Source organism: Silurus meridionalis, chromosome 10, assembly GCF_014805685.1.
Source record: "Silurus meridionalis isolate SWU-2019-XX chromosome 10, ASM1480568v1, whole genome shotgun sequence".
NCBI lineage: Eukaryota > Metazoa > Chordata > Actinopteri > Siluriformes > Siluridae > Silurus > Silurus meridionalis.
In genome coordinates this window covers 24,705,643-24,732,576 of record NC_060893.1, presented here as the reverse complement: position 1 = coordinate 24,732,576, position 26,934 = coordinate 24,705,643, and the positions used below count along the sequence as shown (strand labels likewise).

At 43.1% G+C, this 26,934-nt stretch overlaps 1 protein-coding gene across 2 annotated transcripts in view; it reads left to right on the top strand.

Annotated features, from left to right (window-relative positions):
• khdrbs3 (KH domain containing, RNA binding, signal transduction associated 3) overlaps positions 1–26,934 on the top strand; it is a 124,868-nt gene that overhangs the window by 62,636 nt on the left and 35,298 nt on the right. For both annotated transcript variants that reach the window (XR_006927245.1, XM_046860191.1), the window contains exons 3-7: positions 204–320; positions 893–1,039; positions 6,886–7,025; positions 11,327–11,504; positions 21,794–21,876. Coding sequence is in view for 1 of the 2 variants with exons in the window: in XM_046860191.1 (XP_046716147.1) it covers positions 204–320; positions 893–1,039; positions 6,886–7,025; positions 11,327–11,504; positions 21,794–21,876 (665 nt within the window). In the remaining variant the exon portion in view is untranslated. The remainder of the gene's footprint in view (positions 1–203; positions 321–892; positions 1,040–6,885; positions 7,026–11,326; positions 11,505–21,793; positions 21,877–26,934) is intronic.

Genomic DNA, 26,934 nt, shown 5'->3' with positions numbered 1-26,934 from the left:
CAGGTACAGAGGCCACACCTCCTTCACTGAGACTGACAGGTACAGAGGCCACACCTCCTTCACTGGGACTGACAGGTACAGAGGCCACACCTCCTTCACTGAGACTGACAGGTGCAGAGAGGCCACACCTCCTTTACTGAGACTGACAGGTACAGAGGCCACACCCCCTGGTGTATTGATTTTTTTTTCTTTCTTTTTTGCAGTTCAATTTTGTGGGAAAGCTTCTCGGCCCACGAGGGAACTCGCTAAAGAGACTACAGGAGGACACACTCACAAAGATGTCCATCCTTGGCAAGGGCTCGATGAGAGACAAAGAGAAGGTAACCCTTTTACCACACACACACACACACACACACACACACACACACACACACACGCAAACACACACTTCTCACTCTTCCTTCCTCAGCTCTTTTCCAGCGTGCTCCTGATGTCTAATGCAAGGTTAGAAAATAATCCTAATGGGTGGGGCTTAATATTATAATAAGCATGTTTGATTGATGGGTTTGAGTCACAGAACCAGGATTTAACCTCCATGTAGATACACTGTATGGCACAAAAGTATTCAGACACCTGGGCTTCCTCATCAATGTCAGTACCTGACTTTACAAACACGGAATAAATCGCCACAGATCTGGTTAAAAAGATCTAACATCTTTCCAGAAGAGTAGAGGCCAGAGTGTATGTTTAATAGGTTACTGTTTACATGCTAGGGTTAGCAGTTAGACATGAAAGTTACAAAGTTGATTAGCTTTCACTTTGTCAGATGTTTAATCAGCTTTCATTTGCCATGTTAGCAATTTCGTGGTCAGAGTGAAGATTTTAGCCAGTTAGCTAATTAGCATAGCTTCCTCGTATTAGAATAGCTTTCACTCTTTGTTTCTTTTCTCAGGAGGAGGAGTTACGGAAGAGCGGCGAGGCCAAATATCATCACCTAAACGAAGACCTGCATGTCCTCATTGAGGTGTTTGCTCCCCCTGCTGAGGCCTATGCCCGCATGGGCCATGCCCTCGAGGAGATCAAAAAGTTCCTCATTCCGGTTAGTAGGTTTATTTCAGAATTCGACTGATTGATAAAATCTTGGAACCATGAATCAGTTCATCAGAGATGGTATGAGGAAGAAACCTTAAGAGGAACCAGACTTAAAAGGGAACCCGTCCTCATCACCCGTCCTCATCACCAGTTTCATCATTGAGGCGCTGTTCAGTCATAGGTGCTGAAATGCAAAGAGTAGCTGTTCATGCGACCTGTGGTACTGAGCACATTGTAGTAGACTTTTGTTTTGAATTACAGGTTGATTCAATCCTCAAAGTTCTTGAATTTAACAGCGGCTTCATGAATCTTTACACTGTAGCTGTGGAAAGAGTGGTCTTTAATTAATAAGAACTCTATGCAGAGTTAGGACATCTGGATAACCCAGGCAGGAAAAGAAAAGGAACACTGGTCATGTCCATTTATTTGTTTCATTATTGACAAGGTCAAATAAAAAGTTCACTAATGGACCCTTAAATGCAAATCTTTTCGTGGCTATTGCAGCCCTATGCCACAAGAAAGCATTCCAAGAAAAAGAAAGAATTTTGTATGCATTTTCTAGCTCCGCCTACTTCATTTAGATCTTAAATCGAGCCGCACTCGACCGAATGTGTAATGATAAGAGCAATTACATGAGCAATTTTATTTCAGGGCCATGTTCAGCATTCAGGCTCATGTCTGATTGAGTGTGTTTGGTGTAATTAGGCGTCTCATTCAACCTCGCTGTTTGTTATTATACATGTTTAGCGTTCGTAATGAGACACTGTTCGGCTTTCCCGAGCGCTCTACACTGACTCACCGAAGTCCTGAATTTCAGTTTGTGTTTCGTTCACGACTTTTACGATTTACGGTTTTTCTCCTAGTTAATTACTCATATTAGTCATAAGGGAACTAATTATGCTTATGCTCATGCTAACCAGCAAGTTCTTGTACATTTCCATGGCATTTTCTTGGGTCTTTTTATTCGGACAGCGGTGCTCAAACTCGCTTCTCGTGTCAGTACAGTTAATTGTCATTGTACGAGAGTGCAGAGTTCAACAACAAGCTTTTCATGCAGCAGACTTACAGTCAGAGCCAAAAGTGGGACAGTGGAAATAAAAGCCATTTTAAAAGTCGTGCAAGAAAGAAAAATGACCAGCAAGATGTTTTATACCAACAAGGGGTTGGTGTTGGAGCTTGTTCCAGAACTGGTGTTTTATGGTGGTGTTGAGAAGGTGATTAAGTGGTTGAGACATTGGACTTTGGGTCCAAAGGTCATGAGTTCAATTACCAGCCATACCAAGCTGCCACTCCTGGGACCCTGAGCCAGGACCTTAACACCATAGCTGCTCTGTTGTACGAATGAGGTAAATGAAGGTGGTGATAAGACCCTGCTAGTGTTGAAGGCAGTGTTGAGAAGGTGCTGGTGTTAGAGGTAGTGTTTAGTAAGTGTTGCTGTTAAATAATGTGTTGAGAAGGTGCTGGTATTGAAGGCAGTGTTAGGTAGGTATTGGTGTTGAAGGCAGTGTTAAGAATGTGCTGGTGTTGAAGGTAGTGTTGAGAAGGGGCTGGTGTCTGAGGTGGTGTGGAGAATTTGCTGGTGTCTGAGGCAGTGTTAAGAAGGTGCTGGTATTGAAGGCAGTGTTGAGAAGGTGCTGGTGTCTGTGGCAGTGTTGAGAAGGTGCTGGTGTCTGAGGCAGTGTTGAGAAGGTGCTGGTGTCTGAGGTGCTGTTGAGAAGGTGCTGGTGTCTGTGGCAGTGTTGAGAAGGTGCTGGTGTTGAAGGCAGTGTTGAGAAGGTACTGGTGTTAAAGGCAGTGTTGAGAAGGTGCTCATATTGAAGGCAGTGTTAAGAAGGTACTGGTGTTGAAGGCAGTGTTGAGAATGTGCTGGTGTTGAACGTAGTGTGGAGAAGGGGCTGGTCTCTGATTCAGTGTTGAGAAGGTGCTGGTATTGGAGGCAGGGTGGAGAAGCTGCTGGTGTCCGGGGCAGTGTTGAGAAGGTAATGGTGTTGAAGGCAGTGTTAAGAAGGTGCTGGTGTCTGAGGTGGTGTTGAGAAGGTGCTGGTGTCTGAGGCAGTGTTGAGAAGGTACTGGTGTCTGAGGCAGTGTTGAGAAGGTACTGGTGTCTGAGGCAGTGTTGAGAAGGTACTGGTGTCTGAGGCGGTGTTGAGAAGGTGCTGGTATTGAAGGCAGTGTTGAGAAGGTGCTGGTGTCTGAGGTGCTGTTGAGAAGGTGCTGGTGTCTAAGGCAGTGTTGAGAAGGTACTGGTATTGAAGGCAGTGTTGAGAAGGTGCTGGTGTCTGAGGTGCTGTTGAGAAGGTGCTGGTGTCTAAGGCAGTGTTGAGAAGGTACTGGTATTGAAGGCAGTGTTGAGAAGGTGCTGGTGTCTGAGGTGGTGTTGAGAAGGTGCTGGTGTCTGAGGTGGTGTTGAGAAGGTGCTGGTGTCTGAGGTGGTGTTGAGAAGGTGCTGGTGTCTGGGGCAGTGTTGAGAAGGTACTGGTGTCTGAAGCAGTGTTAAGAAGGTGCTGGTGTTGAAGGCAGTGTTAAGAAGGTGCTGGTGTCTGAGGTGGTTATGAGAAGGTGCTGGTGTCTGAGGCAGTGTTGAGAAGGTGCTGGTGTCTGTGGCAGTGTTGAGAAGGTGCTGGTGTCTGAGGCAGTGTTGAGAAGGTGCTGGTGTCTGAGGTGCTGTTGAGAAGGTGCTGGTGTCTGTGGCAGTGTTGAGAAGGTACTGGTGTTGAAGGCAGTGTTGAGAAGGTACTGGTGTTAAAGGCAGTGTTGAGAAGGTGCTCATATTGAAGGCAGTGTCAAGAAGGTACTGGTGTTGAAGGCAGTGTTGAGAATGTGCTGGTGTTGAACGTAGTGTGGAGAAGGGGCTGGTCTCTGATTCAGTGTTGAGAAGGTGCTGGTATTGGAGGCAGGGTGGAGAAGCTGCTGGTGTCCGGGGCAGTGTTGAGAAGGTAATGGTGTTGAAGGCAGTGTTAAGAAGGTGCTGGTGTCTGAGGTGGTGTTGAGAAGGTGCTGGTGTCTGAGGTGGTGTTGAGAAGGTGCTGGTGTCTGAGGTGGTGTTGAGAAGGTGCTGGTGTCTGAGGTGGTGTTAAGAAGGTGCTGGTGTCTGAGGCGGTGTTGAGAAGGTGCTGGGATTGAAGGCAGTGTTGAGAAGGTGCTGGTGTCTGAGGTGGTGTTGAGAAGGTGCTGGTGTCTGAGGCAGTGTTGAGAAGGTACTGGTGTTGAAGGCAGTGTTGAGAAGGTACTGGTGTTAAAGGCAATGTTGAGAAGGTGCTGGTGTCTAAGGCAGTGTTGAGAAGGTGCTCATATTAAAGGCAGTGTTAAGAAGGTACTGGTGTTGAAGGCAGTGTTGAGAATGTGCTGGTGTTGAACGTAGTGTGGAGAAGGGGCTGGTCTCTGATTCAGTGTTGAGAAGGTGCTGGTATTGGAGGCAGGGTTGAAAAGCTGCTGGTGTCCGGGGAAGTGTTGAGAAGGTAATGGTGTTGAAGGCAGTGTTAAGAAGGTGCTGGTGTCTGAGGTGGTGTTGAGAAGGTGCTGGTGTCTGAGGCAGTGTTGAGAAGGTACTGGTGTCTGAGGCAGTGTTAAGAAGGTGCTGGTGTCTGAGGCGGTGTTGAGAAGGTGCTGGTATTGAAGGCAGTGTTGAGAAGGTGCTGGTGTCTGAGGTGCTGTTGAGAAGGTGCTGGTGTCTAAGGCAGTGTTGAGAAGGTACTGGTATTGAAGGCAGTGTTGAGAAGGTGCTGGTGTCTGAGGTGCTGTTGAGAAGGTGCTGGTGTCTGAGGTGGTGTTGAGAAGGTGCTGGTGTCTGAGGTGGTGTTGAGAAGGTGCTGGTGTCTGAGGTGGTGTTGAGAAGGTGCTGGTGTCTGGGGCAGTGTTGAGAAGGTACTGGTATTGAAGGCAGTGTTGAGAAGGTGCTGGTGTCTGAGGTGCTGTTGGGAAGGTGCTGGTGTCTGAGGTGGTGTTGAGAAGGTGCTGGTGTCTGAGGTGGTGTTGAGAAGGTGCTGGTGTCTGGGGCAGTGTTGAGAAGGTACTGGTGTCTGAAGCAGTGTTAAGAAGGTGCTGGTGTTGAAGGCAGTGTTAAGAAGGTGCTGGTGTCTGAGGTGGTGTTGAGAAGGTACTGGTGTTAAAGGCAATGTTGAGAAGGTGCTGGTGTCTAAGGCAGTGTTGAGAAGGTGCTCATATTGAAGGCAGTGTTAAGAAGGTACTGGTGTTGAAGGCAGTGTTGAGAATGTGCTGGTGTTGAACGTAGTGTGGAGAAGGGGCTGGTCTCTGATTCAGTGTTGAGAAGGTGCTGGTATTGGAGGCAGGGTTGAGAAGCTGCTGGTGTCCGGGGCAGTGTTGAGATGGTACTGGTGTTGAAGGCAGTGTTAAGAAGGTGCTGGTGTCTAAGGTGGTGTTGAGAAGGTGCTGGTGTCTGAGGCAGTGTTGAGAAGGTGCTGGTGTCTGGGGCAGTGTTGAGAAGGTACTGGTGTCTGAAGCAGTGTTAAGAAGGTGCTGGTGTTGAAGGCAGTGTTAAGAAGGTGCTGGTGTCTGAGGTGGTGTTGAGAAGGTGCTGGTGTCTAAGGCAGTGTTGAGAAGGTACTGGTGTCTGAGGCAGTGTTAAGAAGGTGCTGGTGTCTGAGGCGGTGTTGAGAAGGTGCTGGTATTGAAGGCAGTGTTGAGAAGGTGCTGGAGTCTGAGGCAGTGTTGAGAAGGTACTGGTGTTGAAGGCAGTGTTGAGAAGGTACTGGTGTCTGAGGCAGTGTTGAGAATGTACTGGTGTTAAACGTAGTGTGGAGAAGGGGCTGGTCTCTGATTCAGTGTTGAGAAGGTGCTGGTATTGGAGGCAGGGTTGAGAAGGTGCTGGTGTCTGTGCAGTGTTGAGAAGGTACTGGTGTTGAAGGCAGTGTTAAGAAGGTGCTGGTGTCTGAGGTGCTGTTGAGAAGGTGCTGGTGTCTGAGGCAGTGTTGAGAAGGTACTGGTGTCTGAGGCGGTGTTGAGAAGGTGCTGGTATTGAAAGCAGTGTTGAGAAGGTACTGGTGTTGAAGGCAGTGTTGAGAAGGTGCTGGTGTCTAAGGTGCTGTTGAGAAGGTGCTGGTATTGAAGGCAGTGTTGAGAAGGTGCTGGTGTCTGTGCAGTGTTGAGAAGGTGCTGGTGTCTGTGCAGTGTTGAGAAGGTGCTGGTGTCTGTGCAGTGTTGAGAAGGTGCTGTATGGAGATTATATTACAGTCTGGAATGAAGTCTAGAACCGTTTGCTTGATTTCCATGTTGAATTCTATAATCAGGATCCTATGGGAGACCGGAGATGAAAGAAAATGACCCTACGCTATCAGTCGTGCAATAAAATGGCTACCCAAAGTGAACTTGAGAAGATCGTTATTTCATCCATTAGCCCCATTCATCATCAACTTATTGGTTCTGTAAAGAACCAAGCATGACAAGCGTCTTGTAGATCAGCGCTAACGCTGAGATTTTAATAGATTATTTCTCCCAACATTGGAATTTTATCATTGACAATGTTTGGCTACAGTGACATGAAAACAGAGGTCAATAACGTGAGCATTATGAGCTCTAAAACCACGGAGCTCAACTCAGGCTCAAATAGTGCGCTATGATACTCAGTATGATTGTGGAAGGTTGATTTTGACAGCAAGCAGAAAATTCTGCCGTGTAAGCATCTTGTGGAGAGAGTGTGTGTGTGTGTGTGTGTGTGTGTGTGTGTGTGTGTGTGTGAGGGGAACTTATTTACCTTCCTCTATTCATTATTTATCAAGTATCTGAAGTTGCTTTGTGGCCCGTCTCATCAGCAGGCAGTTATTAATCATACATCTTTACCAATTCTCTGTGTGTGTGTGTGTGTGTGTGTGTGTGTGTGTGTGTGTGTGTGTGCAGGATTATAATGATGAGATCAGACAAGCTCAGCTGCAGGAGTTGACGTTTTTGAACGGCGGCTCCGAGGATGCCAAGGTACCCGCGGTGAGAGGAAAATCTAACTCAAGGGCTCGTGGCACACCTGCACCTGGCTCACACAGGTACTGTGTGTGTGTGTGTGTGTGTGTGTGTGTGTGTGTGTGTGTGTTCTGTTTGGTGATGGCAAATGTGTATGGAAATAAGAGAAGTGTGAGGCTACACCTCCCTCACTGTGAATGACAGGTACAGAGGCCACACCTCCTTCACTGAGAGTGACAGGTACAGAGGCCACACCTCCCTCACTGTGACTGACAGGTACCGAGGCCACTCCTCATTCACTGTGACTGACAGGTACAGAGGCCACACCTCCTTCACTGAGACTGACAAGTACAGAGGCCACACCTCCTTTGTAGACCAGATGATGCAGATTATTATAGAAAAAAATGTAAATACTTAATACACAAAATTAATATAAATTAATAATGATAATACTTTTTTTTTTTTTATCCTCATCATTGCAGTAAAAGCATTTAGCAAGTTTTAATTCAGTTTCTTTAAAAAACACATATATATATTAGGTGTTATGTCTCTGCACTCCAATTATTTGTTCACACATTTCCATGTATGATTTATTTATTTAAATTAATTATTTATTTATTTATTTATTTATTTATTTATTTATTTATTTATTTATTTATTCTATTTCCTTATATAAAATTTAGCACTAAATGCATATTAAACCCAAGTGACCCTGAATAAATGTTTTTTTTTTTAATCCAAACTAATCGAGGACTGATAATAAAATACGCCTTATTATTGTTAGACGTTGGATTCATCACATAGGAGCACAAACGTTTTTTTGAGGATTCTAATTAGATCGATCTCAGATCAGCGGTTAGCATGAAGCGTGGCTAATTTTAGAGCTCGCTAAGGAGCGCCGGTCTGGGTACGCGTATTTGCACACACAGCAGCGTGAGACGATTAATAAACACTCATGTGGCTCAGCTGAAGGTGCAATTTCACACTGAGGTCCAAGTGCACTAACACACACACACACACACACTACAGATCGATGTGGTTTCTATATGAAAAGCGAACGCTCGTGAAGGGGCTTCAGTGTCTTCGGTCGAGCCGGTGGTCAGAAATTTGACCTGGAGCTTTGATCGATTACGATCGTGTTCATTCTGCTGGAGAAATGGGGTTAAATTTCCCGTCTCACAGCTGGACCTCATCACCAATCAATACACACACAGAACAAACATGTCAGGGCTGATTTCTTTTTCTTTTTTTCATCAGAAATTTGAAAAAAAAAAAAAAAAAAAAAAAAGGTAAAACAATATTTTGTGAACACAATTAGCCTGAAATCAGGTTTTCCTTAACTCCAAATACGATGGTTATAAGAAAAAAAAAAAAATGCAGAAGGTGGACTACCAACTGTCTCGGAGATGAAGCTGCACTATGGCTGGAATAGAAATGCCTGCTTCACTAACAAGACTGAGCACAAAGACTTTCAACGATGGACGTTGACACAAAACCGCTACACAGAATTCAAGATACACTATATAAATGTTTGTGGAAACCTGACCATAAGACTGCTCCGTGCTCCTTTTAAACATCTCAGTCCACATGTAGTCTCTTGCTGTTTATTTACCCAAAGGTGTTCAACAGGGTTGGAGCTTTATAGCAGGAGATCTTCCATCTCTTCCAACCCATGGAAAGCAGATTTCCATACAATACAGGGGTGTTCTCATGCTGGAGCAGGTTTAAGTCTCCTTGTTCTGAGTGGAAAATTCGTTTTACCTCATCCAAAGATGCCAAAAAGACGGCGAATGCAGTTCAGGCACAAAATCGGGACACAAATCCAATGCATGAGTCAAGGTCAAGGTCAAAAAATGGTGCGATTCACTGGACAATCAGCAAACAACATTCAAACCAGTCGAGGAACAAGAATAAGAACCTGAGATTAAAACCATGGAACCATGAGTTTGAACTAATGGAGTGTAGACTTTCAAAAGAGTCAGCGAATGAAAGTCCTTGAGCATGTGTGTGTGTGTGTGTGTGTGTGTGTAATTAAGAACAGGTGGACCTCATTAGGATCCGTCTATGAGCACGGGAGTGTGTGTTTTAAATGTTAGTCTGTAGCAGCCATGTTTGTAGGACGGATACAGGACGCTAGAGAGATGAAGATGCAGGTTTAGGAAGATTTTAATGAACGCAATGGCAAGGATACAAAATCGATCATCAGGGTAGGAATCAAAGACAAGCAAAAAGGTCACGAGATCAGCAAACAGGAAATCAATGATCAGGCAAGAATGGAGAAAAAGAGACGGTTGGGATCAAAGAAGCCGAAGAGTATAGCGAGAGGCACGAGCAACTGAGCGTAGACGAGCAAACCTTCTCAAAGAGAAGAAAAAAGTTTATTTATATAACCCTTTTCACAACAGACATCGTCTCAACGCAGCTTTACAGAATTTAACAGTGAAGGTGAACGGTGTGTATTTATCCCTGATGAGCAGCCGTGGTGACTGTGGTGAAGGAAAAACTCCCTTAGATGTTATGAGGAAGAAACCTTGAGAGGAACCAGACTCAAAAGGGGAACCCATCCTCATTTGGGTGACATCAAGAGTTTGATCATAAATCTTTCAACAATACAGAACACTGGAGTGTGTGATTATAAGTAATGTTCTTTCTACAGTTTTATAAATTCACTTGACGTTATGGAACCAGGAGCTACTGATCAACTCATAAAATAGCTCAACATTTGAGATCATCGTAGATCCAACACCAGCTTCTCCATGCCAGAGCCTATAAACACTAAAGGAGGTCCAATGTCCAAACTCTACAATTTCAATTGGCACTGGTACGTCTCTAGATGGTTTGAGGTGTTTGCGGGGTCGACATCTACTTCTTTAAAGGTCCACCATCTTCATGAGGCGGGACGTGACGATGTTCACACTAATACATTTTTGTTTGAAAAGGCATATTTTCTCTTTTGAGATGGCGTTTCCAGTCAACGAAAGTGTAGCTTTCTAAAAAAAACATTGTCCAAAGCGGATACATTTGAAAACGTCGGTTTTCAGACGTTTCAGTTTGGATGAGCAACTTTTGGGAACCAATCGAAAATGTAAGTGTAAACGCGTAGCTAATTTAGACAAAAAAATAAAAATAAACGATTTCGAAAATGGATCTGGAAATAGTGTAGACGTAGCCGCGGTCACCACTGGCTTGTTAGCTGGTTATAAGGAACACACTTGGGTCATGTCCACACTGACACAGTATTTTTCTCTCCGTTTCGGCTCCTCGTCCGCACTGAGACGACGGCAACAACAACGTTGCTTTTTGGAAACGGCCTCTAATGACGATCGGTTTGAAAATGCCGTTTTTTGCGTCGCCGTGTGGACTGTGGAAAACGGAGGCTTTAGCGAATGACGAAGCATTTTTACTCATTGCCCCGACGATTTGAAGAACCGGAAAGTGAATGAACGTCAGGCGAAAATGATGCCGGTTGAAGGTTTTGCTCAACATGGAACCGTTTTAGAGGAAAACACCGTTTTGAAATCGATAGTGATTACTGTAGACGTAGCCTTTGTGTGTAAGTGTGTGTGAGATTCTCTTGTTTACCAGTGTGACATTAGCAAACAAAGTACACTGTAGCGATAGTTTTCCCAGACTGTATATTTTTTTCCGATGTTCTGCACTACACGAAAAACATGTTCTACAGTTCATCTGTACAGTGTGAATCTTGGCTTCAGTCCAGTTCTTTACCACACTGAGAGTTTGATGTTGCAGATAGACGCTCGTCTCAGCCTCCTACTCACCTCCTACACCATCAGCCTCCTCTGCTGCATCCTGACAGTTTGTTCATGCAGAAAACGAGTGGATTTCAAAATAAAATACTGATTATGTGCATCAGTATATTAACATGTTCTTCCTCTTGAACATCCAATTCCGCAGTCGCTGTTAGAAGAAGCTCCACTTTTCTGAGAAGATGTTCCACTAGATTTCTGTGAAGATTCATTCCTCCACAAGTGTGTTAGTAAAGTCAGGTAGTGATGGAGGTCAGGAGTGTTCACATCCATTCCAAGTGTGTTGAATAGGGTTGGAGCTCTATAGCAGGAGATCTTCCACACCTTCCAATGTAGATCTTGTAGATCGTCATGAAGCAGGCTTTGTGCACAGGGCCATGGTTTGGGTCTCCTAAAACAAGTGAAAGAAACAAGTTCATGCCACTGACATTCAAAGTCATCTTTCTGAGAACATTTTGGAGAACAACCACATATGGTATGATGAGTTAGGTGTCCCAAATCATTTGGTATATCTAATGCAAAAGAGAGATATGAAAATAAGGAAAAGAAGCAAAAGAGGATTATAGAATAAAGATGGGTAAAAATATCAACATCTGTGGTGTTTGTGGTGTTTGCAGGACTAGAGGAGGTGTTCCTCCTCCCCAGGCTGCTGTTCCTCGAGGAGCGGCACCCAGAGGAGCTCCGGCGAGCCGCCTTCCGTCCAATAGAGGAAGAGCACAGAGAGGACGTGGAGCTCCACCACCTGTAGGATACAGACCCCCGCCACCCGTAGTGCAGGACTCATACGGCGAATACGTGAGTAGATGATTACTTTTTTTCCACTAATGATCTGTTCTGAAGGTGCTGAGGAGAAAAACAGTAAGTTTTTTTGTTGTGTGCTCCTGTCTGCTTCTCAGACAGTCAGATGGTGGATTTGAGAAATAAACAAAGCAAAATGAAACAAAAAACCTATTGTGTTTGGGTATTTGGCCTTGGCTTCAAAATAAAGAGTCAGCAGGCTGATGAAGGTCGTTCCTTAAGGGTTTCAATCATCTTGGTTGTGAAATGTGGACTTTTCATCATGTCAAGGCTGCTGGAGCTGCATTATAGCTGTATTATACTGTATATATATTTATATATCTCGAATTCAGAGCGGTTGAAGGTCAAGGTCTGGGATTTCATGTTTCATGACGTGGTTCTTGGGAATTATTCTCTAAAAACACCTTGACATTTTGGATAGTTCTACTAAGCTTTGTGCATAAGTGTTCCTTTAAGGAAATTGTAGTCTCTTATACACAATACTTAGAAAAAAAAATGTTTCATGAAGATGTTTTAGCCCAGGCTTCCTGCTTCAATCTTGAGTTTGGGTTCCTGTATCAGTTGGGTGTATTCCAAACTTCCTCCAGATCTGTGACGACCCTGAGCAGGATAAAGTGGTGGCTGAAGATGGATGGATAAATAAATGAATGAATGGATGAATTCCCAACCAATTCACACAATCTACCAGGACAGCAAAGATGTCCTTCCTCCATAGTTAAAAGCTAATTTAAATGATTGTAATTGACCAGTTTGATGGACATATCTAGTGAAACATCTTTCCTTAAGAGTGGAGGTTATTATGGCAGTAAGTGGAGACTAAATGGGGAATGGGATGCTCAAAAAGAAGCACAGAGCAATCTTATGCTCAGGTATCTACAAACTTTGGTGTATTTTCTTGATCTAAAGAACACACACTATTGAAGGCTTCACTAAAGAGGCACTAGCAAGGAAACCATGGCAACCGGGAGAACCTTTGACTCATGGTTTCGGTAAGACTGGGTGGTGGAATAGCTGATCTAGAAAGAAATTGATTCCCTGATATATAAAAGCACATCCGGCGGCACAAATCAGGGGTCAACACACCAACGTGCTGAGGTCAGGGCACACAAGCCTGCACCAGCTGAACCCTGAGCACCTCCTCGCTTAAAGGTACCTGCTGTTCCTCGCAAACAAACCCAGGTGACATCTACTCAATGATATATACAGCAGTGTCAATGCAAATCAGGGCTCGCCTCGTCTCGTCTCGCCTCATCTCGTCTCGGCAGAGGAGCATGTCAACATGCGAACAAACACACACACTAGGGATGCGCATCTGCATAACTAAGGCCAATATGATTCGCATCTCGATGCACAGCCAATGATACGATACTTTAAAGAAACATATGAAGCGTGATGCATCATATTCACATAACAGCAGCGGTTCTGAGATTATACAAGTATACAACGTGCTTGAGAAACAATTTAGCAAGGAGAAATCGGCCCATAAAATAATTTTTTAGAAACTACTGGTCGCTTTCAAAATAATAAAAACAGCGCATTTACTGGTTATATAGAAATAAATCTGAAGCAAATGCGTTAAAAACGATGCATCGCGATACAAATGGCAACTTGCATCCGATGCACAAAAATTGATGCATCTGATGCGAAACGCTGAATCTTACCATCCCTAACAAACACACACACATACACACACATACACACACATGCTGGCACCCCACCCCCTAAGAGCCATTTATGTGTGTATTTATTTTCTTTTGATTATCCAGAGGTTCATTGTGAAAATGCTTTCATTTCAAACGGAGCTTCTGTTTTCTTGCAGTGTCTATAGGTTTAATCCCTGCTGGGTTGCCATGTTTGCCTTTTTTACCCTCAATTCATAAGTATGGGGATCTGCAGGGGTGGGTCTGCGGGAGGATCTGCGGGGATCTGCAGGAGGATTTGTGGGGGGTTCGGGAGGATCTGGGGGGGTCAGCGGGTAATCTATTGGGGATCTGCGGGGATCTGTGGTGGGGTCTGCAGGGGTTCAGTGGGTAATCTATGGGGATCTGAGGGGATCTGCAGTGAGGGTCTGGGGTGGGGGTTTGCAGGAGGATCTGCGGGGATCTACAGAGGATCTCTGGGGGGATCTGAAGGGGGGTCTTCGGGGGATTTTGACACGTTTTGCAAAGAAGACTTCCAGGAAATGTTCCAGAAGAATGCTGGGAGGACTGTATCTGTACCGTATGTAGCTTCTAAACAAAGTGGAAAATAAAGTGGAAGATCTGGGAATTTATATATTTGTTTGTTCAAAAGAAATCTTCAGACTGTTACATTACTGTGTGTTGCATCGAAACTAAAGAAACATCGAAACAACAATTTGATCCTCATAGATCAAGTTTTAAAGCAAAGCTGCAAACATCTATTCACTTTTTCTTGTGGTGTACATTTCATTTACTCTGTTTTCCTGAACACCAGATCTTAGTTTTTCTTCTGGATCTCAGTGGTTTGCCCTCGGTGTCTCCACATTGGCAGGAACAATAAATCCCAGCTCTAAATTTCTCCCTCTTGCTGCTCCTTGACCTCCTCCTCCACTTCACCGACATCCTCCTCCCTGACTCCTGTTACCCATTCATTAAACCTGCTGCAACCGGAGCCACGTCGTCTTTCTAATCTCTTATCCGGGCCAAAATAAATTCCCCCGGAATGTGATTAAAAAAGTGGAGATGGTGGCCGACCTGCCAGAGAGACCAGGTTTCATAAAGGAACCCCCTGAAGAGCTCTGGGCTGATACCTGAGAGGCCGGTCGGGGGGCCTCGGCTGTCTCGAGGACGAGGAGACACGCTCGTCGTTTCAATTAGGCCTCCACAGAACAAGGCATTGTGCAGATCGAGGTGGAGGTTTTTCAGGATCAGATGAAAAGACATATAAAGAGAAAGATGGTTTCAACAGCATGGATGTGCTTCGGATAAATAAATCAGGACGGTGGAACAAGTTTGCGAGATGTTGGCATATAGGAAGTGTGGGATATGAAGACAATTAAACATTTTGTAGTGTTTTTTTATTTTTTACTTAAAACATTTTCCATGTAGTTCCACAGGAAGCAAGATCTTTAACACAGTGTGAGATAGGGAAAGGGGGCGGGGCCTGAATTCTGGAGAGACTCTTTTTTTATTTACATTTACGGCATTTGACTCCTTCATCCAGAGCGACTTACAGCTAAGAATGTGAGGGTTAAGGAGCCTCACTCAAGGGCCCAGCAGCGGCAGCTTGATGGTGCTTGGGTTTGCACACATGACCTTCTGTTTAGAAGTTCAACTTCTTACCCACCGTCCCAACGCTTCCCTTGTTTCTCATGCTGATGTGTGTGAGACTGTAGGGATCACTGATAACCCTCATGTCTGAGACGTTCTCCACAGTCAGAACTTTGTCCTGGTGATACATGAGAAGTTCCGTTGTGATGATGAGCGTCGCTTTCATTCTCCTTCCTACAAAGAACAATTTGTGTGGAATTCATCTACAGGATAAAGCCACGGTAATGAGTGCACCCGGGAAGCAGGGATTTGAATTCGCGCACACACACACACACACACACACAGCAGCCTGGTTTCTCCCGGACTGCCTGATCCGAGCTGCGATATGATCCCAGATCTACTTACTGACTTACAAAGCACACAGAAGCCGTGTGTGTGCGTGTGTGTGTGCGTGTGTGTGCAAGGCCTCTGAGGGCGGCTCTTATCTTCTCACAACACGTCTCCTCACCACACTTACACATACAAATGAAACACTCACTTTAGGGACCAGATGCTCCACCTCTCTCTCTCTCTCTCTCTCTCTCTCTCTCTCTCTCTCTCTCTCTCTCTCTTTCTACCTCCATCCATCTCTCTCTCTCTCTCCCCTCCATCCATTTCTCTCTCTCTCTCTCTCTCTCTCTCTCTCTCTCTCTCTCTTTCTGTCCATCCACTTTTCTCTCTTTCTATCTCTCTCCACCTATATTCTCTCTCCCTTTCTTTTGATCTTCTATCTTTCCCTTTATATCTCTCATTCTCTTCCACTGTCTGTCTGACTTACCACCCATCTTTTTTTCCTTTTTTCCCTTTAAGTTTCAGTCTGCCTCTTTCACCACTTGTCTTTCTGTCTTTTACCCTATTCTATTTTCTCTCCTTCTATCTGTCTCTCTTTTCTCTCTGTCTCTTTCACTTACTGCCCGTCTTTCTGTCTGTCTGACTGACTGACTTACTACCCATCCTTTCTTATTTCTGTTTGTTTATCTCACCATCTGTTTATCTCTCTCTCTCTCTCTCTCTCTCTCTCTCTATCTTCCCCTTTCACTGTATCTCTCATCTATTTATCTAAACTCCTCACCAACTAATCTGAGGATTTATTCTATCTATCTATCTAGCTAGCTAGCTAATCATAGTCACCTGATTTCTCAGGATTATATAGTATTACTATTTGACCAATCAGCACTATATTTTAGCTCTTCACATGTCTCAGTTGTACACGCACACACACACACACACACACACACACACACACACACAGAGTGAATAAATGCTTCCCACTTGGCTGAAGCTGTGGTGCGCCTCCTTATTGAGTTATGGGCTGTTTACGCTCTCCCTCAGACACCCTGCGAGATCCAATCAGATTCTAATAAACACCGCATGTAAACGACACGCCGCACACTGAGAGCAATCACACCTGGCCGCGCGTGCGACGCAACATCACGCTGCGTTCTCCCGAGGAACGTGATTTCAAACGTGAACAGAGCTGGCAAACACAACGATCGGTTCCCTGAGATCCCTGAGAAATACAACGCTGAGAGAAGTCAGAGATCTGATCTGCACCAGGCTGCGATGTGGAACACCACCAAAACCCTGAACATCGCTTTAGCAGTGTGTGATTTTCAGATTTCCTAATTTGTTTTTGACCCCTGTTTTTTTGCTAACTCTTGTTTTCTTGGGAATGTGGAACTGTCTTTACAAAGCTTCCTTTATGGTCCAAACTGGGAAGATGTTCCACTAGATTTTGTGGATATCTTGGGGAGATTCATTCAGCCAAAGGGTGTTAGTAAAGTCATCTACTGATGTAGGTGAGGTAAAGAGGCCTGTATTCAAGATGATTGGAGCTCTATAGCAGGAGATCTTTCACACCAACATCCCCATGGAAAGCAGATCTTCATGGAGCTGGAACAGGTTTGGGTCTCCTAGATGAATTGAAGAGAAAATTTCATGCTGCCATCCTGTGGTGCCACATTCTTCATTTCCTCACTCACAACTCTTTAGCTCCTATTTATATTTAAGACTCATTTTCTACTTAATATTAGAAAACCAGAACAATGTAAATATAAATATTTATTATAGATTAAATAGAGAGAGCTGTGGAGCTTCAAAACTCGTGAACATCTCTGTAAAAATCTCCACAAAAATCTAGTGGAACATCTTATAACAGCAAGTGGAGACTAAATGTGTAATGAAATGTTCAAAACGAAGCACATGGCAATTTTAGGGTCAGTTGTCTACCCGTATACTGTAGTGTACCGCCTTCGCTATACATTTTATTTTCTGCAACAATCAGAAACATTTATTTTTAACCCGAGGTCTCTCCTCAGACATCCAGCTGCACTGTCACAGCGCTGGAATATGAAAAGCGAAAAAAAAGCATAATTATATCCAATAAAGATGATGGTGAGACAGAAAGACGAGAAGATGAAGGGAAACACAGCTGTGTTCATTGAAAAAAAACATCTCAGAGTCGGTAAAAAGTGGAGCATGAGAGCGGAGATGTTCTAATATCAGTTAGAAAATGACCCGTATCCTAATCTTGCAGGGAAAATCTGTAAGGACAATGCAGTTAAGGGACATAAGCCTTTTGGCCACGCCCCTTAACTGAGACTAAACACCAAGACCATGCCACGGGCACCAGACCTGAAGCAGACAGGCCACACCCCCTACTCTGTGAACTACAGCACACAGGCCAAACCCACTACTTTGTAAACTACAGCACACAGGACACACCCCCTACTAAGTAAACTATAACAGAGAGGCCACACCCTCTACTCTGTAAACTACAGCACACAGGCCAAACCCACTACTTTGTAAACTACACAGGACACACCCCCTACTTTACAAACTACAGCACACAGGACACACACCCTACTCTGTAAACTACAACAGAGAGGCCACACCCCCTACTTGGTAAACTACAGCACACAGGCCAAACCCACTACTTTTTTAAACTACAACACACAGGACACACACCCAACTATGTAAACTACAGCACACAGGCCACACCCACTACTCTGTAAACAACAGCACACAGGCCACACCCACTACTCTGAAAACTACAGCTCACAGGCCACACCCACTACTCTCTAAACTACAGCACACAGGCCACACCCTTGCTTTCTAAACTACAGCACACAGGCCACACCCCCTTTATTAAAACTATAGCACACAGGCCACACCTCCTTAAGAGCACAGGCCACACCTCCTTCAGTGGTGTCTCCTTTATGTCTTGAGTTGTTCTTTAGTTAAAGATTGACCATGTTCCTGCTACGTCTTACTGCTGAACACTTCTCGGACTCATTACGTTTAAAGAAAGTCCCAGACGGGAATTCAAAATCAAACAGAGACAATTTAATTAAGGAGCATATGGTGACACGTCCAACTGAATTACCAGGATGTAGTGAGCACATTCCCCATCCTGAGCTGCCCTTCTCACTTAGCTTCTTCAGCTGATGCTCTTCACAGTTTAAAACCTGAACTGAGACAAAAAACACACGTTATAAGGTCCAGTCTAGATAACGTGTTGTGTTTAGGGTGAAGGTTTGTGGGTAATGATCTTATGATGGCTTGAGAGTTCCAGACCCGGCTATCAGTCATTGGAGATAAAGAACATAGAAGATCTTTCATGTTGCATCACTTTGTACTAATAGTCATCGTCTTAGTTTTAAATAGAGCACAGGAGGGGATGATGGGAAAAAAAATTAATCATGAACTAAACTGCCAGTAAATATATTACTGAGCTGACCAATGAGAGAAAAGGGGTGGAGACAAAATCACAACCCGGACCAAAAGCACATGTCAGGGATGTACTAATTGGGAATGTTGTGCCATTTAAATTGCGTAAATAATAGTGTGTGTTAGGAAGTGTGTATGTGTGGAGTGTGTGTATATATAGATATCAATCAATTACTGACACCACATGAAATAACAGAAATAAACATAAAATAACACAAAAACACAACTGAATGATACAATAAACACAATGAGCAGTACAGTAGATGTGTGATTGTGCAAAGGAATTATCTATATAATAATAAATACTGTACATGGCAACCATGTTGGTGTATCAGCAGTAATTTGTGCAAAAATGCGAGTGTGTGTGTGTGTGTGTGTGTGTGTGTGTGTGTGTCTCAGTTAAGGTCCTTTGGAGTCGAAAGCCTTGTGGGAAGGAACTGTTACACAGTCTGGCTGTGAGAGCTTGAATGCTTCAGTACCTTTTTCCAGATGGCAGAAGGGTGAAGAGTGTGTATGAGGGGTGTGTGTGAGGAGTGTGTATGAGGGGTGTGTATGAGGAGTGTGTGGTCAGCCACAATGCTGGTGATTTTGCGGATGAGTGCAAAGCAGTATACAATGTCCAAACATTTTCCTCCTATTTTTTGAAATTGTACAAAGGCCTTTTCTAGCCAGGGTCTGACAGAGCGTTTCAGGCCATTCGCTCGCCCCTTGCCAAGAAAACTTTCTTTTTCTTTTCTTGAGCTCCTTTGTTGCTTGAGAAGACATTCCTAGTTACACTCCAGGCGAGTATCACTACAATATTACAAGTATTTTTGGAATCTTTGCTCAGACTTTAATGCAAATGGCTTCAGATTTCCGCCTCACATCATTTGTCGTCTGACATAAAGTATTCAGAATCAGCACCCGTCAGCACTTCTAGCATAAAATCTATGTCGCTTCAACCAATCGGATTGTGATCGTCGAGAATGCGTCCAATCATGTCTGCATTTTCACACCCTCTGATTGGACGGACAGAGAGCACGGGTCCAAACTCTCGAACCGCATCTGTAGCAAAACTGCTCAAGCTCAAATATATTCATGTGGATTTGATAGCAGTATTATTTTATTCTACAACAACAGACGGAGGAGAAGAAAACAATGGCACACTTACAAGCATTTACAAGACGAAAATCGTGAGGAAAGTTTGGCTAAAACAGTTTTCCGCGAACCGTTTTTACGTTCGCGTTTTCTTTTCTGCGCAGAAACACACAATTTGTCGGAATTTCTAATTCCTAGGAGAACCATAATGCACGGGAAAAACACACACAAAATAAACCCCACCCCACCACCCCGGGGTTTAGGGGTTAATATCGACGCTTCTGTTGGAAATGATGTACGCTGGAGGTGCTTCAGCTTCAGTGAAAGGAGACGTGTCCAATTCATTCATTCTCCCTGTATAAGATTCCTAATGATGATATTAAGAGGAGAATTGATTGAGGCAGGACACCACTGAAGGCTTCAGAGGGGGGAAATATACAAACCAGGACTAACTTCCCTTCGGCTTCTCCCATTAGGGGTCGCCACAGCGGATCATCCCCATGTTAGATTTGGCACATGTTTTTACGCTGGATGCCCTTCCTAACACAACCCTACCATTTATCCGTGTTTGTGACCAGACCTAAGGATTGTGCAACCCTAATGGCTGGGGTTGGTTCCCTGACCGGGGATCGAACCTGGGCCGCAGCGGTGAGAGCGCCGCATCCAAACCACTAGACCACCAGGGAACCAGGACTGAATTAGAATAATAAAATTCTGCTACTCCTGGGTCTCCTGGGTCTCCCTTTACTCTTTGATTAAATCCCTCAACCTTCAACTGCTCAGTTGTATAGATTAGCGATCTGGATGAGAAGCGTCTACCAAATGCCATCAATGTAAATGTAGATGTTTTCCTTTAGTACGTTGTGGTGTGCTGGAATAATCCGGGTTTGAGTCATTGCCCTGAAACTGTATAGAATTAAGAAAAGACGGGAAGGATTTCGATAGAACACGGAATTCCTGAGCGCATGTCCTCCTAAAAAAGCTTCACGTCACTCGAATAAAAGAGAAACGAGCCTCCGATCAGACGTTAACGCAACTTTAATAATCAGACCAGGGTGAAGGAAAAGAGAGAGAGAGAAAGATAGAGAGAGAGAGAGTTCTTCTGTCCTCTGTGTGTTCACATTGTGTAGTTGCTAAATCCCAGAGCGCTTGATTTCACGCATGCTAATTGGGGATGAATAGATTCAGAGCTGAGAAAGTGTGACAGAAAGAGCAAAGGAGGAGAACACCGAGAGGTCAGAGTCTTTAGTCTCCGTTTATCCCGCTTTAGCTCGACTGCAGCTTAGCTTTGAAGTCTGATTCGGCTTTAGGAAAAGAGACGAGATGAGAAAAGGCCGTGCCGAGCTCCGAATCTGATTCCTTCTCCTCCATTTATTTATTTATTTGTTTCCCTCTTTCCTTTTCCTACCATCTTAGCGTCTTTGCGTAACGCCTCATAGTGACAGCATTCTTATTGACTTCTTTTTCCTGGTTTCAGGTGGAAAACCTTTGGACATCTGTTTAATTCGAGAGTTTTCGCAAGCTAGCTAGGGTTTCGCTTAGCGCAGCACTTCTCCTGCTCTGTAATACGCAGCGCTATACAAATGAAACGCAAACTCGATTAGGTTTCTTAGAATTAGCGACGCAGACGTGCGCTAAGAATCCGGACGAGGGGATTAATCCGATTAGCCCTGCAGTGTATACGTCTGCACGAAGTAATGTCATGTAATGTAATGATGGCTGATGTACAGATGAATGTCAAACCTGTAGACAAACAAAAAAACAAACTAAAATGAACAGGCGTCATAAAAAAAATTTATAAATAAAAACGTCCAACGTTTCACTCCGTCGCTCAGTTTTTTCTTCCGCTAATGGAGCATTAATATGGAAAGTGGTCCGGTGGAGGCGATTAACCTCTTTACTGAGAGTAATGTGTGTGTGTGTATGACATTAAAGCTCCAGAGATCTCATTTTGAACCGAACGCCTGCGTGAGTTTCCTCTCAAAAGCAGCACGTACCCTCGATTACGACTCTCGCTGATTTTATATTACACATAATATGAAAAACATAGAGACGCTGACCTGATTCATTTGCGTTTCAATTTTTCTGTCTTCCCACACACACACACACACACACACACACTCTGTCCACAGACCTACCACACTGCTAAGATCGTGTATGAATACAATGTTTTCATATTTCTCTCCGTCCCGTGTCTCCTTCTTTCTGCAGGAATACGACGACGGATATGGAACAGCCTACGATGACCAGGGGTACGACTCGTACGACAACTCTTACAGTAACCAAGCACAGAAGTAAGTGTGTGTGTGTATGTGTGAGTGAATGAGTGTGTGCTGGAAATAGATGTCTTTTTTTCCTTTTTGTCTCTAAATGGACGACTGGAGAAACAGGTCCGATGAGAGACGTGGAACGTCTGAAGAGCCGTAGGCTCCTGCAGAGGTCAAACCGAGAGCGAGTACACAAATTGCTCTCTGTGGCTTTAAATGAAGTGTGAACTAGAGCTCAATCTCGGCTCGGAGAATTTCACCATCCCTATTCACCATCCCTATTCTACATGAAACCGACAGACAGTTCGTCTGTCGGTTTCATGTAGAATAGGGATGGTGAAATTCAACGAGTTAACAATTGGGATGCATCGATTTAAAAAAACGTGTGCATCAGATACATTTGCAACGCAACGCATCGTTTTTAACATATTTGCGTCTGTAAAAAACGATGTATTCATCTATAATTTTATTCAATAGTTTGTTTCCTTTTATTTTTGCACTACAAATGCGTGTTGGAATTCAGAAGACACAGGTTAGCTCGAATCATTAGCTGCTTCATGCTATGTATCTTCAACGTATCGTAGCGTTGGCTATGCACCGAGCATCAGTCATGGAGATGCAAATCACTAATGTAGAGTTGTAGTGAACTTGTGCAAGATGTCCAAAGCCAAATCCACTTAGCCACACCCACAACATTCCATATATGCGCATACATTTGTTTCAGTATTTCCTATAAACAAATTACGAATAATTGGTTGATCCTAACAGGTCTAGAGTTGTGTGTCACTAATCAAGCATTAGCCGCTGGAAGCATCCACAAGACCTGAAAATGATGTGGTGCTTGGTCCCCTGATCATTGCTGCTCAATGAGTTCCAATGCAGCGATTTTACATTTAAGCTGAAGTTTAGAAGAGAATGTTGAGTTTCACAGCAAGATGTCAGTTTATTATACTGTCTGTTTGACAGTTGTATTTGAGGAGTCTTTGAGGAATATCCACAGGACGTAAAAATAAATAAATAAACGTAGAAGGAATGTTGATATATTAATTGATTCCCATTTAAGCACAACCATTGATATCTAGATGATGCTGAGACACAAGAACATCTAGAATGTTCAGCTTGTTCAGGAACCCGGATCAACCATGTGTCCTTCAAGCATTTTCCAGCCTATTAAGTTCTTTACTGCCTAAAAAAAAAAGTCCGGCTCTAAATGATCTATCATGAGGAACTCAGCTGAGGTCTTAGCTTAGTCTTGAAGATTTTTGTAGGTTTAATTTTAGAAGAAGTTCTCCTTGTGGCAGTATCAGGAAGACTTGGCATCTCAGCAAAAAAATTTTAAATCCATTATTTGTTTAACTTCTAATATTATATATATCTATGCAGTAGCATGAAATATTCTAGCAGGAAACTAGGAGACCCAAATCTGTGCCCCAAATGCTCCTGTGCACAAAACCAGCTCCATGAAGATCAGCTTTCCATGGGTTGGAAGATGTAAAAGATCTCCTGCTATAGTTCAACATTATTGAAGACCTTTGAGATGAATGTGATCACTGACTGCACTCCAGACCTCCTCACCTTCTCACCTAACACCTCTGTGGAGGGAGGACTCTCCACAAATTTCCACGCCATCTTCTTAGAAAAGTGGAGTTTATGAATGGGGACTAAAAGTGGAATTGGAAGTTCATAAAGGAAGCACGTATCAATGTTATGGTCAGATCTCCTCAAACTTTTGTCCATATAGTACATTATTTATGATTTTGAGATGGTTTGGCTTTTGGAGGCTTGTGAAAGAAGGAAAGTGTGTTTAAGGATGCAGCATTATTCTCTGTTGTAGTTGAAGATCCTCCCTTTTTCATGTCTCCTCTACACTGTGAAAATGTTTTTGATATCGCGACGCTCTCGAAAGTCACGCAGCTTAACGGACTGAAAGGCTGGCGGGTGTAAAAGAAGCGGTTCCTTGCGGACGATTGTTTTCAGCTGGCGTTAGATTATAGTGTTGCGCCCATAGTTGGGACTTTGAGCTTGATAATGGGTTTGGAGTGCTAACGCAGCTAAGTGTAGGCTCCCTTTCAGAAGCAAAGCGACAGCTCGGATTGGTGTTTCTGTCGCGCCGTGTGTTGTCGACCGCATTTCTTCTGTGATGTGTTCGCAGGGTCAGGGAGGGGGGGAGGGAAGGGGTGGAGGGGTGTGGGGGCGCTTTAATGGTGACTTCGAGGGAGACAGTGGAGGCTCGCAGCACTTAAAATGTCAGCTGTGGTGAAATGGTGGGAGAAAATGGAACGAGGTGCTGGAGATAGAGGAATCTAGAGTGCTGGTCATTTCGCTGATGGATGGCTGATGCGTCTTTTTGTGGTTGTGTCAAACTGACATGGCTCCAGCACTGTGGAGGAATGGCAATCTTCTGAAACCACCAAGCCTCCAAGGACAAAAAATCTGATATCTTTCTCTTTCTTGGATATCTGACTTTGACCTTGGGTTTGTTAGGCTTTAAAGGATTGGGGGTTTTTTATTTCTTTTTTTTTGTAGAATAACAAATGTATGCATCAACAGATTATTCAATGTCTTTAGTTATGATTTTCACCTGAACACAAACCATTAACTCTATTATTCCCCTTATTATTATTGGTAGAGAAATTGGTAATCTTCTATAAAAACATCTTTATAACTTTAAAACTGGGTGTATTTATTTATATTACATTATCAAAAGTATTGGGACACCTGATATGTCTATATGTGATCCTTTTTCATGCTCTTAGCCCAAAATTGGAGGCACCCAATGGTATATGACATCTTTGGAGGAACTACTATGAAATCCTATTGAGCTCCAACCCTATTAAACACATTTGGAAGGAATGTTTTTATTTTTTACTCCATCACTGGTAACTAGATTGAATTTTCTCTCTATCTAATTATATCCAATCATATAGAAGCAAAATTTGAAATCTCTTGCAAAAGGTTGTTTATGCCATTGGCAAACCCTTCTGATGTTTGCACACATTTCGTTGTAACATCTCATACTTGGGTCGCAATGTACAAAATGAATGGTGGTGTAGATCTTTGGCTATGTGGCATTATGTATTTGGGGCAGAGTAAATAAAGTATTATTGTTTGGCAAACAGCCATTTTGGTTTCTTTAAGTTTTTGAAGACACTGGTCTCAACACAGGCTTTAAGAATCGAATTTTAGTCTTAAGGCAGGAATGCAAGTGACACAGGCTACGAGAGTTTGTCTGGCATTTTTGTGAATATGTTTTGATGTAGCTCTAAAGAAGCATCCAGATATATACATAAATCAACAAATTTCAACAATCACTTTCGTACATCAGTAGTAATGACACACCTCCAGTTCCCACCCACTTCTCTCTTCATATATTACTACTGGTTAATTCTTTTATTTCATGTCTAATCTATAGAAAATGTCCAATTCTTATAGATTCTCTTCCTTTTATGTGTCACTACTTGCCATTACGTTCTAACTTACATATTCTCAATTTCCCTTAAACATCAGAGCTGGTCAATTTCCAATTACTGTCAATTTCACCCATTTCCAACATCACAACTACCATGTCATCATATATATATATATATATACACTATGGTGTGTGTGTATGAACAGCGCGCTCGGTTTACATCAGCAATAACGAGGTGATACTGTACCTAACTGTACCTCTTCTAACATTCATACGGATTAAATAATCAGATAAAACATTTATTTATAATATATTTATATCAATTTAAAAGTAGACATTTCGAACTTACTATTCATATATTTATGTCTGTGGGGCAAATATTCACATAGATTCAGGTTGTTTTATTTATGTGTCCGTAAAGAGAGACGACAGAGAAGGCAGAGAGCGTTCCCAGTTTGTTTTCTTTATTTTACAAAGCACAGTGTATTTTTTGTTATTATAAGTGTGTGCGAATAAAAGTAGACCCTTTACAGATTCAAATGATGTATTTGTTCTTATCTGTACGTAAATAAAAAAAAATGAGTATTTTTGTTTTTTTTCAGCGTTATACGCACCGGTGCGTTCGTCGACCTCAGACGGTTACAGCATCATAATTACTTTAAAACATTACAGGAATATTTTGTCTTCATGCTGTATGTTATAATTGGTTTCATTAATAATAAAAATAATAAACTCTTTAAAAGCTTGAAAAGTATTAATTTAAGGATCATTTAGAGTTCACAGACAATCATGTGATTAATCATGATATATATTTTAATTGATTGACATCCCTAATATATATATATATATATATATATCACTAATTCCCAGTCCCTCCCAATTCTCACTCCTACAAAAATGACTCCTGGCCAATTCCCTAGTTCCCAATCCCTCTTTTATTAGTTAACATTGGCCAAGTCTCAGCTAGTTCTTTCTCCTTCATGTGTCAGTACTTGCTATTTCCTATTCCTGACCCTCTTCGTACATAATTGCTGCTCAGTTCCAGAGTGATCAGTTCCAGTTCCTCTCCTTACAGCATATGTCACAACTGCCAAATTCCCTATTTCGCACCAACTCCACTTTATTCATACATCTTGAGTGTCTAATTGCCACGTCCAGACCCTTTATAAATCATGACTATTTATCCATCACAGCTAATCAAGTCCTTCCATTTCCCAACTCGGAATATGTCACTATAGGCCAATTGCAAATTCCTGCACTTTCAAACCTCATCAATGTTCAAGTTGTACCAACCCCATTCCCATCATACTACAAAACCACCAAATCCCCTATGTACCTCCAATTCCTGCCTCTTCAAATGTCAGATTTTCACCTCTTTCATACATCAGCGCTGACCAATTCCCAATTCCTGCCACATCCCACATCCCACTCCACCATATGTTCCTAAAGATCACTCCTCAACAAATATTGCCCTCTTTACATGTCTAATCCCAAATCCCAGAGTGTGATTTTTATTAGCCCTTTGTGATTGTCACTTGTCAGACTGTATAAACATGATCCCCATGTCACATTGTAGGATCTCAGTTGACATAATGTCAGACTGTACGACTGAACTGCACAAGAAAATTGCTCAGCAAACAAAAACAATTTGTAGCATTTATTTTCTTCATGACGTG